This window comes from Rattus norvegicus, chromosome 1 (assembly GCF_036323735.1).
Source record: "Rattus norvegicus strain BN/NHsdMcwi chromosome 1, GRCr8, whole genome shotgun sequence".
Classification (NCBI taxonomy): domain Eukaryota; kingdom Metazoa; phylum Chordata; class Mammalia; order Rodentia; family Muridae; genus Rattus; species Rattus norvegicus.
In genome coordinates this window covers 267,623,108-267,635,880 of record NC_086019.1, presented here as the reverse complement: position 1 = coordinate 267,635,880, position 12,773 = coordinate 267,623,108, and the positions used below count along the sequence as shown (strand labels likewise).

Here is a 12,773-nt window from a genome sequence, read left to right as displayed (position 1 = left end):
TTTATTTTATATTTTAATTTACAGATTTACTAACCTACACCTGATAGAGTAATTTCAGTTCCTTCCTAGGCTTCTAACAATAACTCTGATGTTGTTTTTGTTTTGCTGGGTTTTTTGTTTGTTTGTTTTTTTAAACAGGGTCGCACTATATAGCACTGGGTAGCCTGAAACTTGCTATGCAGAGCAGGCTGGTCTCAAACTCACAAAGTTCTGCCTGCAGAGCTTGGCCTACTGAAAACTAGAATTAATTCAGTACCACCAAGCCAGGCTAATAACTAGGTTTATGGTTATAAATATCAAACTCAGATAAGCAAAATTCATTCTCATCTTTTAACAGTGTTTTCCATACATTCCTGTAAGTCATTAAAAGACTCCTTAACAATGGATTAATTATTATGAATGTCAAATTATAATATGTATCTTATTTCCTATCCAGAAAAGAAAAACTGATTCATGATGTGACAGGAGGGAACACAGGAACTACTCTGAGCAAATGTTATGACAATTATGGAACTGAGTGTTCTGAAGCCTAATGATGAGCCATCAATCTGTGAATTACCAAAAGTTTACAGTAGATATACTTGCTGTTCCACAAGTTATATACGTCCGTTTGTGTGCGTGTGTGTGTGTTTGCGTGTCCGTGTGTTTGTAGGCACACATGCTGAAGGTGTTGGATCCCTGGAACTGCAATCACAGGTAGTTATGGTCCCTCAGGTTTTGAACAGACTCAAGCAAGAGGTCTCCAGGGACCACGTATGTGGCAGTGGAAGTAGAGAAAGGAATGGCTCAGCTCTGAGCAGACAGCAGAGCCACCAGGACCGTGTGGTGCACGTGGTGGCTTTCATTTGTCTCTGTGTGTCAGCGTTCACTCTTCCATTCTTGCTCTAATCTGTGCCACCACACATCACTCCCGTGTCCCCACACTCGTCCACCCTCGGCTTCCTCCGTGTTTGTCTTCCTTTCATCCTGTAACAACGAGGAGCCAGAAAAGTGTGCTGCACCCCGATATTCCCATGTCACCCCGATATTCCCATGTCACCCCGATATTCCCATGTCACCCCGATATTCCCCACATCACTCCAATATTCCCCGTGTCACCCCGATATTCCCCACGTCACCCCGATATTCCGCACATCACCCCGATATTCCCCACATCACCCCGATATTCCCCACGTCACCCCAATATTCCCCACGTCACCCCAATATTCCCCATGTCACCCCGATATTCCCATGTCACCCCGATATTCCCCGTGTAACCCCGATGTTTCCCATGTCACCCTGATATTCCCCACGTCACCCCAATATTCCCCGTGTCACCCCGATATTCCCACGTCTCCCCGATATTCCCCATGTCACCCCGATATTCCCCATGTCACCCTGATATTCCCATGTCACCCCGATATTCCCCCACGTCACCCCGATATTCCCCCACGTCACCCCGATATTCCCCCACGTCACCCCGATATTCCCCACGTCACCCTGATATTCCCATGTCACCCCGATATTCCCCGTGTCACCCCGATATCCCCCATGTCACCCCGATATCCCCCATGTCACCCCAATATCCCCATGTCACCCCGATATTCCCCACATGTCACCCCGATATTCCCATGTCACCCCGATATTCCCCATGTCACCCCAATATCCCCCATGTCACCCTGATATTCCCCCATGTCACCCCAATATTCCCATGTCACCCCAATATTCCCCATGTCTACTCTTGGGGCTGTCGTTATTCTACCTTTCTACTACAGTGTCTCCTTTCTGTGCCAGACACCTTTCTTGGTCTGTTATTGTTTGTGTGTGTGCACATGTACATGTGTGTCCATGTATCTGTGTATGTGCACTGAGGCCAGAGAACAACAAAATCAGGTTCTTCTGTGTTAGGAAGTTTGAATGTAGAAGGTACTCTACCTGCAGACAGGCAATAACCACAAGAGAACTCAGTGGGGGAACCCACTTAAAACACAGTGATACTTACAGAATCCGTAACAAGAAAAGTCATTCAGTCACAGCACTTCTTACATTGTGTGTGTGTGTGTGTGTGTGTGTGTGTGTGTGTGTGTGTGTGCGTGCACACATACACAGGCACATGCATGCTATATCATGCATGTGGTGGTCAGAAGACAACTTATAAGAGTCCGTTCTTTACTCCCACCAAAAGCTCAAAGTCAGGTCCCTCGGCTCAGCCACAAGCACCTTAAGCTGCTGAACCATCTTGCTAACCCATCTTTAGTTTTCTGAAAGGAAGATTAGGAAAATATTGATTCTCCCTAAGTTCACTAGTAAACTTAATGTAATTCAAATTAAAATATGATACTTTTTAACCTTACAAAACAGTGTTTACCTAAGAAAGTGTATACATAATAATTGATATGAAAAGCTGTAATTGATATGAAATTCATGTTTCTTCCTTCATGTGAGTTTATTTGCATTTCTTTTTAAAATCTTCATCATGTAAAACATACCAACCATAGATATTCTTTTATTTAAATTAACATAAGCATTAGTTACTTACAAACCTACAAAAAATACTGCCTGAACTACGAAATTTTAGTATGTTAAATTTATATTATAACTCGATTAATGCTCTCTTTTTATTTTTTCCTTAGTCAATGACTTATTTATACATATGCCCTTTAATTTTCAAATACTTAGGTTTTGCTGGATACTTATGTTTGTTAATGTTTTCAGTTATTAACTTATGTCGAGAGAATACACTGTGTATTATTTCAGTATTAACGGACTGAAAATTAAACTTTTCAATAAATAAAATTCTCCTTTTAACTTCAGTGACATCTCTTTATTGAATTAGATGGTAACAATATAACTGCTAGCTTATTATGGTTATTGTATACACAAATTGCTTTATTTATTAGCTTTTTTAAATGTGTTTTGTGTGTGTGTGTGTGTGTGTGTGTGTGTGTGTGTGTGTGTGTGTGTGCATGTGTTCAAGCAGGCAGAGGCATTTCAGATCCCACAGAGCTGGACATACAGGCAGCTGTGATCTGTCTGATGTGGGTGCTGGGAGTGGACCTCACTTGGGTGCTCATCAAGAATGATGCGTGCCCTTCCCCACTGAGTCATCTCTCCAGCCTCCTCCATTAGCTTTTAGCTAAGCTGCACCCTCCACGGTGCACAGAGGAATATATGTGTGTCAGTCTGATCAGTTCTGTCTGCTAGCTGCAGTGAATGGCTAACATTTACTGTTAACTGGTAATTACTAGAGCTGATCAGGTACACTGGGTTGCTGTTTGTTCCACTGGTTTGCTCTTCCTCACATGTCTCACTCTGACGTCATCACACAAGGATTCTGAGGTTACCTTTGCTGCGTGTGCTGCTCTAGCACCTTTGCATTTCCTTACTGTCTGCTTCAGGAATTCAAACGAACACCTGTCAGTGAAGACAAACCCACACAGCCCTGCTCGGAAATCACGAACTAAAGATAAAACACACTGCAGCAATTTAAACTCTTTGTTTTGATCTGAAATAAATCTACCGTGATGCTCAGAAACTCATTCAGTCAAGCTTGCTGGCCAGGTGTAAAGGGAGGGGAAATTGTAATCAGGATATATTGTATGGAAAAAGAGATCCTATTTTTAATAAAAGGGGAAACACTTAAGAATATTGTTTCTCAGTGTTCCAGCAAAAGCCAAAAACAAAGTCTGATCTCAGAAAAATTTGTGGTTACAGCCTTCTCTCCCCAGTGGAATTAAGCTCCGTAAGATTCATCTGGAGTCACAAAGTCTTTAAGAGAACCATATCTCCATAGGCCCAGGGATGGTAAAAATGTCAGAGAAGTCCTTGAATGCCCAGACTCCTACAGGACAGAAATGAGCTTTCAAACGGTGTCACTGCAAGCACAGGCATCTTCCACACAAATGGAATGACCCAGACTGGCAGCCAGAAAAGAGAGGAGAGCTAACATTCTGCATGGAAGCCACACGCAGCAGGAGGGTGACCTAGCCCTAACAAGGCATGCCCAGTGTCCCCATGACTGCACTTCAGAACCACTGTGAGGCAATGGCACCATGCTCTTGGCCTTTCTGGTCTCATCACAGCATACTGACAATCTGAGAGATTAACTGCTCCACTGTGGACTTTTCAGGTTAACAATTAACAACTACAAGAATTGTAGGGAGTGGCAATCAAGGAGTCTCAAGTGGGCCTGAATCAGAGTAAGAGGAACCAAACTTCATCCTGGGCAGAGTGCACGGAGCCTGGGAACAGACGGCTTTGACTGTCCCTGCTTCCCTGTGTACTGGAATTTTCTGTCATTTCCCTAAATGGCTCCTTCATTCCCCACCCTCTTTGGCAATCGTCTTAGCTCATTATCTTATCATAGATCCCCAAAAAATGCAGATCGTCCTGACAGGACATTCTCTCCACCCCATTAATCTTACTCCTTGTTATATACAGGGTTGATGGAAATAAGATCCACAGCAGCAGTCCTACCCGTAGGGCACACTCCAATCCATGGCCTGTGCATGTGTTTCTTAAACCTTTACATTTCATACTCCTGGGACACAGAGCAGTGCCTAACAGCACATAACAGATAAACAGACAACAAACATCGCCTTAGATGGATGTCAAAAGCTCAGCTCCCAGTGAACTGAAGAATCTGTTACTGTTCATCACAAAACCATATATTCATGAGGACGGTATACATTCATTAAGTGAAAGATTTAACTATGTAATGATGGAGTTTACCTCTAGCCAAGCTCACCTTCTGGAAAACACGTTCATTCAAAGTGACTCATTGTAACTGGGCCTGATGGTGCATGCTTGTAAACCTTAGTACTTGAAGATCTGAGACAGGAGGATCACAGCAAGTTTTAGACCAGCCTAGGCCACACATTAAGTTTCAAGCCAGTCTGTGCGACACAGTGAGACCCTGTTTTAAAAACAAACAAGCAAACAGCACCTGGCGTTCATGAACAACAGACAGAAGAGGTGACTGTGTACTCATACCCCCTCTCAAAGCCTCTGCCTGGTTTTCTAAGTCAGCCATCTCCAGCTTGATATCTTCTTCCATCAAAGCATCTCTTTTCTTGGTTATTTCATAATTGTCATTGAAGTCTGTAATTTCCTTAATAAATCTTTCCTCTTGCTCTGTGGTTTTTTTCTTTATAGCCTCCTGAAAAGCAACAATAAGTAAGTGACCAAATGTGACACACAGACTGCACCGTCCTTACACAACTAGAATCTGATAACCTGATGTCACCACAAGCAGCCCCTGCTGCCCAAGGATTTGCTTTTAAAGACTGAGGCTGTTCCACAACAACTCCATTTGGAAGTTTTATCTTTACAGATTTGAGAGAGTTAATAACGTAGAAATTCTGACATTTATCTTTATGCTGCGTCTGTGAACTTACTTCATGACTATACACACTACTTTGTCAATATAATGCACAATTAGGTGGGGAATAACATCAAAATGTGAAAATTACAACCTTTACTCAAAGGAACAATGGCTGCTTACAGGAAAAAGAAAAACCTGATCATCTGAAGCCAAATTATGCAATCATTTCAAAGTTAGTTCTAAATAAGCTTTTGTGTTGTGAATGAAATGTCCACAGGGCATGACAATATGAATTTAAAAATATCTCTGGATGGTGCAAAAATCTAATTTCCTGACAGCACTACATACACTGGGTTCTATATTTTTATTGTTGGCTGCATGCCAACTATGTGGAATCACATTTAGAAGCTGGTCATGTCATAAGCTGTATTTTTATTATTCTTAAATATATTTTATGTAATTCCTTTCATCTATTTACTCAGTGTGTGTGCATGTGTGTGTATGTGTGTGTATGTATGTGTGTGTGCATGTGTGTGTATGTGGGTGTGTATGTGTGTGTGCATGTGTGCATGTGTGAATGTGTGTATGTATGTGTGTGCATGTGTGTGTGCATGTGTGTATGTGTGTATGTATGTGTGTGCATGTGTGTATGTATGTGTGTGCAAGTGTGTATGTATGTGTATGTATGTGTGTGCAAGTGTGTATGTATGTGTATGTATGTGTGTGCATGTGTATATGTATGTGTATGTGCACGTCTGTGTGTGTGCACGTGTGTGTATGTGTGTGTATGTGTGTGTGTATGTGTGTATGTGTATGTGTGCATGTGTGTATGTATGTGTGTGCAAGTGTGTATGTATGTGTATGTATGTGTGTGTGCAAGTGTGTATGTATGTGTATGTATGTGTGTGTGCAAGTGTGTATGTATGTGTATGTATGTGTGTGCATGTGTATATGTATGTGTATGTGCACGTCTGTGTGTGTGTGTGTGTGAGTGTGTGTGTGTGTGTTAAGCCTTGGTGTGAATGTGCTGTAGCACACACGTGAAGGACAACTTGCAGGAGTCATTTCTCTCCTTCCACTGCTGGTTCCAGGGATTCAAATGTCATCAGATTTGGAAGAAAGGACCTTTATCCACTGAGCCCTCTCACTGGCCCTAATGTCGCTTCTTTAAAATGTCAACCTAGGCCTAGTCACATCTCCAAATTTGCCTGTAATCATTCCCACTACTGCTCAGCCTATTGACTTTGACTTAAGATAAAAAGATAAACAATATCTTTTCATGCCCATAAATATGCCTACAAGTATAAACCCCTGTCAACCGGAAGCATTAAACTGGGTCCTGACACCAGAGCAATTAAAAGCAGGGCATTCCTTCTCTTGGGCTCCTTACAACTGCACACAGTTCCCACACCCTCCTTGCCAGCACAAGTCTTTGCAGCTGCATTGCTGTCCAGGACAGCTTTAAACAGTCCTTAGTACTTTTCATTTGAATAGTACTGTCGGAGACACAGATAATTTGCCAAGAGTAAAGCAGTGCATACTGAAATGCCGCTGACACAGTTAGGTCACTGGCTGAGGTGTTTCTCGGTGGCTGGAGACTTACGCAGGCTTGGAGCAGTCTGTCCCGCTCACTGACAATCGCACTGCACTGTCTCTCTAATGCATTTTCACGGGTTTTCAAAAGCTCTAAGAGGAAAGTTTTCTCAGAAAACTGCTGAACCTTCAAAAGGAAAATACAGAAATCAGAATGAAGCCAATGAATACAGATTTTAGGGCTCAGTTAAATGCACAATGACTTCCTGCATGCACTGCTGTAAGTGACTGATAGCAGTGAATCCAGTGTCCTCACTGCTACAGAGCGGCCTCTGGGCTCCTGGTGGGCACAGCTGGCTTCTTTTTCCTCACCACGTTCAGCACAAGTGTTAGCATCTGACCACACACAGTGAAATCCACTTCTGGACAGCGTGCTCCAAGGAACAGGCTTCTGGTCTCACAATTTATAAGAAGGAATCAGTCACTAAGGCCACTAAACATGGGATAATATCTACAGCCCAGACCCAAGTTTATGATGTAACTATACATAGAGTAGACGTGAATTTGGTTAAATATCCCAAACCCATTCTGAGAACCCAGCCTTTGAATTTTACTTATTTACTCAGGGGTCTCTTATTTTCTGAGGCTTAGTGGTGGGTAGCCACGTTAGCACTGGCAGGTGGCTAAAGAAGCAAAATCCATTCCAGCCTCTTCCAGGTGCCCAACCAACGGATCCTTACAAACAGGATCGGAGAGCAGCATCTCCCTCCCCTTTCTCACAAATACTTTAACTTTTGTGCCCCACTGTACTCTACAGAGCAAAAGATCTCATGAGCACTGATATTAGGTATTATTCCATTTGGACTTTAAAAGCAGCTCCTTCTGAGACACAAAGTCAAACGAAAGGCAGAGAAACTGAAACAGTTTGTCTGCAGGGTTCAGTACTGGCCCTCGGGACAATGTGTTGCCTCCAGTTTGGGGCTGTTCTCATCTCTACAGAGAAAAGAAAAATGATATAAATTTAACTTAAATTGCAGAAAGCAAATTTATGTGAGTTATAAGACCTTCCTTCTGTGTCCCAGAAGACACTGCAGCAGTGAGAGCTCCTCCAGGGCCAAAGGCTGTGCCTCAAAGGCATCTGAAATGCTGCATCTGGTAGGGCCTAGGAATACTGGCATTTAGAAAGAGAGCTGAGGTGGAATAGAAATGCAATCTTCCATTTATACAAGGCTGTAGCACAGCCAGCCAACCTCAGTCCTGGGTGCAGTTCCCTTCAACCATATTTGAAGACAGACACCAAGAAAAAGATGGAGATGTGCAATCTGCACAACTGAGGGGACACCTGAAGTGACGGTGGGACAGTGAGGGGTTTCGTGTTGGTGATGCAGAATCAGGAAATGCGGTTCCCAGTCTTTACCATGTACAAGCCAACAGGGCAGACAAGGGAAGGATCAAACCATCTCCTCCATCTGTTTAGTGTAAGAACATGATACTGCATGACTGTTATACAGACGAGAATAAAATAGCTCCACAAGTTCACGACTTCATAAAGGATGTTAAATTCATTAGGGGTAAGCATGGGGTTAAAATCCATGTCTCTCAACAACCTTCCTGCTAAATCACAGCATTAAAATGGAAATGCCAAAGCTGCTTCTGAGTAATTCTGGCAATAAAAAGGACTTCAGCACCACTGCACACACATGCTTCAGACACACAGATGAGTCAGCAGTGTCCAGCACTGTGACCCTGGGAACCAACAGCATCCCAGAAAACTGTCCAACTGAGTTACCAAAAAAGAAAAAATTGCAAATGAATCTCATATTTTCACTAAGTATCCTGGGGTGAGGGATGCACAGCCTGCAGGCCACAGGCTGGTAAGTTCTGGTTTAATTTGCTAACGTGCTTCAAATAGTTTGCCCTTCAGAATTGAGATTGACGTCTAATTCTGTTTCTGACATTGATTCCCAGAAGACAGAGTAGAAGAGAACCAGCTGTGCAAAGTTGTCCTCTGACCTCCACACACTCACAGCCATACCCATTCCTGCTTACTCAAAGCCATACACACACACACACACACACACACACACACACACACACCACACGCACATACACACACACATACCACACACACACACACACTTTTTTTTTAACACTTATGGCAACTGAGGGGAAAGCACAACAGAGGAAGTGGGAGAAAGTGGAAAGTCACTGTCAGGACAGGAGATGGGCTTCCAATAAATACACTGCCTCCCAGTACTGCAGTCATTGACAGGTTAGGGTATAGATGAGAGCTGAGATTGAAGACTGGTGCCCTGTCTCCATTCTTTAATAGAACGTAAGGAACAAGTTCTTGGCTTTGCCTGGTTCCTCACCATGTTTAAGTTTTGCCTTCAGAGGCAACAGCTCTCATGGTCTCCAGGAAGCTGGCGATTATTCTGCTTTCTCTGTTACCCAAAACAACCAAGAAAACCAGGCCTGCTGATAAGTACAATTTTAGTAGTTCTTTTAAATATAACTGCAATGATAATTTTGGAATTTCAATTTCTTTAAAAAACACAGGAATATTATGTTTTTGTTTTAATCCCAGGTGTGGGATATGGGCTGCTTCAGAGTGCCCACAGCTAAGACTCTGATTTGCCTCATGCTCTGGTGGGGACGTGATTTTGCCAGCTGCGGATAGTTTCTGCAATTGTGTGGTGTTGGGAATTCTGGGGACTTTTCAGAGTGTATATAGGTGCTAGGGTCCTGATCAAAAGGGTGAAATGTTGGTGGGTTTTTGACTGGTTGCTATTGGTAGTGGTTTGTTAAGTAGTTGTGCACAAAGAAACAAGAAGAAATGAGATATTCTGACAGTGAAAATCAAACTTGACCCAAGGAACTCAATGCTCTAATGAGCAGGAAGTAGCACTTTATTCAGAGCTCTCGTTCCTTTACTCTTCATCCCTGTTCTCTCTGATCAATGTTGGCGAATTGAAAGGGTGGGGAAAGAAGGTGCAGAGGGGTGAAAGAAAGACGAACCCACAAAGTAACCAAAGTCCAGCTACATGTAATCCTAACAATACTGACAGGGTCAGTACACTACTCACAGAATTGCTCACAGAGGCCGCTCACAGGGTCACTGCCTTGCAGACTCCTTACCTCTGCCGTGTTACAAAGTAAGAGCCAAGGAGGGATCTGATGGGAGGAGGATAATGTGACACTACAAACTACTTTCTGAAAAGCAATTGCCAAGCTTGTCACGTTGAGCTGAGACACTGACGTGCCTATGGCGGTTTGAGCCACTTAGCTCGCAGTAAACAGAAACTAAAGAAATTATTGACTCTGTCTCCTAAATTGCTTGTGATCTCAAGAGACAGCATGCAATACAAGGAAAGGAGTGGGAGGTTCCTAATGGCAGGAATACAAACTTCTCTTTCTCACCGTTGTCTGTTTCCTGACTGAAAATAAAAATATTTGTATAAAGCCGTAATATTGCATTCTAGACTCAAATGGGCAAGCTTTGTCAGAAAATGTCACTGTTTTGGTAAAATTTAGCTTACAGCAGTGCCATCTCCCGTGTTAACTCTGCCTCTCTCCACAATAAAGATTTTTCTTTTTCCTGTTCATTCCTCTTGGATACTGAGCTGACTTACCTGGTGACTAGGTCTGTGTTCAACAGAGCTCTACCATGGCTCTTCACTTCCTTGCTGCCTGCGTGCCTTCAGATACTTAGAAACTCAAACTGACCAGAGCATATTATAGATCAGCATTAGGTTGGTCCACAACACTCTTTGTGTAGCTAATGCTGCTAAAGCCAGCTCAGCCTCCAGCAAGCAGCTCTTTGCCTGTGAGATCATCCGCGGAAAGCACAAGAGGCAACTTCACACCAGAGACACAGGGAGACATGCAGACTTCACATGGCTAACATACAAGGAAAGGGCCCAGGGCTCTCACAAGCATGACAGGAGATATTTCAAACACAAGACTGCACCACTGAGCAAGTTGAGAGCAGATATTAAGGCCTTAGCTTTGTTTTTAGAGATAAGGTCTCACTATGTAGCTTTGGCTGGTCAGGATCTCCCTATGTAGACCAGGCTGGCCTCAAACTTATAGAGCTCTACATGCCTCTGCCTCTTCAGTGCTGAGACTAAAGGCATATACTACCACACCCAGCAACCTTTAGCTTTTTAAAAATACATTAGTGTGTTTCTAAATCAGTTTTCCCACTATGGCACAGTAACCCTCATGTGGCAAGCAAGAACGTTTCAATACAGGCAACCATGCCAGCATTTCAGCCCTTAGCAATAACTAACAAAAGGTCCAGCATGAAAAGCTGGAATCAGGAAGCTATTACAAACTCTGCAAGTTAGTAACACTGTGGCTAACTCTGTGCAGACACTACTCTTTTGTTTATAAAACTAACTAATTTCTAATACATAAGTGATAACATTTTGAGAGTTTAGACTGTAACAATCTTTCTGGAAGATATACTTAAAAACGTTAAAAATATGTCTTCATTGACACAACAGTTTGAGTTGTATTTGTTATCTTAGAAAACAACCAGAAAATTCAGGGCTGCCATCCATGTGTTAATGGCAGGGTTTACTGAAATAACAGTGCATACTTGTCACTAGAAAATGAGCTAGCCCAGCTCCGAAAAAAAGAACCAAAAAAAAAAAAAAAAAAAGAAAATGAGCTAGCTAAAATATCGCTAAGTATTTACTGTAATATTATGAAGCTGTAAAAATTGCTTTAGGTCTATATCCACAGAGAGACCCTAAATATAAAAAAAGAAAATGCAAATTATTTGAGGAAAAATAAGCAAGTATTAAATAATGTAAAATAAATAAATGAGTGAATGATGGCAGCTGGAGAGCCGTTTCAGAAGCTGAAGTAAATACTGTCCTTGCAGAAGACCCAGCTTCAGTGCCCAGAACCTACACTTCTTTGGCCTATTTCCAAGTTTTGGATAGTTTTCATGACAGGCATGATAAGGTTTTCCTTGAAGAATTATAGGGAAAATCAAAGCTAATTATAAGTTATGTTCCATGAGAACCTTCAGAGTCTTGAGTTATAGTCAGTTGTACCTAACTGAAGATATTTGATGGCCATTCCTCATTAGGAAAGTATCACAGGCTAGAGACACGACTCAGCTGGTCAGAGCATTTCCTGCTCTGTCAGAGTACCACAGTTCCTTTCCTAGAACTCAATCCAGGTGACTCTCATCCACCCTGGGTGCCGCCTTCTGGCCTCGACAGCACATACACACATGTGCACATGTCTACACACAAGCACACACACACTATAATAAGAAAGTGTATAGATAAATACACCTGTAATTCACGGTGTGGCCTAGACTTTGTCAGTGAATGTCCATTGAATGGCTAGAGGTGAGCTGGTTAGGAGATCTGAGAATCATAATTAACTGATTTTCTAAAAATTCATAATCACAAAGTCGCCCTGCAAGTGTATATCCTGGGCTGCAGCTGATGAGGCTGCAGACTCAAACTGAATCTCATGCTCTCCTCAAATTGAGGCAAAACACGACTGTTTTTTCAAAGTATTTTCTTCTTGGTTCCAGGAGATGTTTTCTGTTCAAAGCATTTCTGACATTTCATATTTTACAGTTTATTTAGGGCACTTCTTCTGAAAATAGGAAGGGAGGCAGAACCTGAATTCTACAATTAGAGCAGCTGAGTGGATGTTCCACTCTGAATGCTAGTCATGAAGCTGGCGTTGAGTGGTTTACAACCTCCTGTGTCAGAAGGGCCAATGTGTGTCATTACATTTGATCTACAGTGCCATTCTAAACATTCTTTGGATTTTCCAATAATCATCAAGAGAACATCAAGATAAAAGAGCCTACTAAATGCTATATACATAATTTCTTTAATCATCTTAGCTCTGTGACCATGAAAAGGAAGTGCAACTTCTCCTTCTGTGTGCAGCCAGGCCTTCT

At 42.4% G+C, this 12,773-nt stretch overlaps 1 protein-coding gene across 7 annotated transcripts in view; it reads right to left on the bottom strand.

The window, feature by feature from the left end:
* Positions 1–12,773, bottom strand: part of Ccdc172 (coiled-coil domain containing 172) — a 46,228-nt gene that overhangs the window by 25,688 nt on the left and 7,767 nt on the right. For 4 of the 7 annotated variants that reach the window (XM_039084726.2, XM_039084731.2, XM_039084738.2 and 1 more), the window contains exons 4-5: positions 6,906–7,022; positions 4,972–5,137 (exon numbers count right to left, since the gene is read on the bottom strand). In XM_039084726.2, the coding sequence (XP_038940654.1) occupies positions 4,972–5,137; positions 6,906–7,022 (283 nt within the window). The remainder of the gene's footprint in view (positions 1–4,971; positions 5,138–6,905; positions 7,023–12,773) is intronic. The other 3 variants (XM_039084735.2, XM_063268852.1, XM_063268857.1) reach the window with 1 other exon arrangement.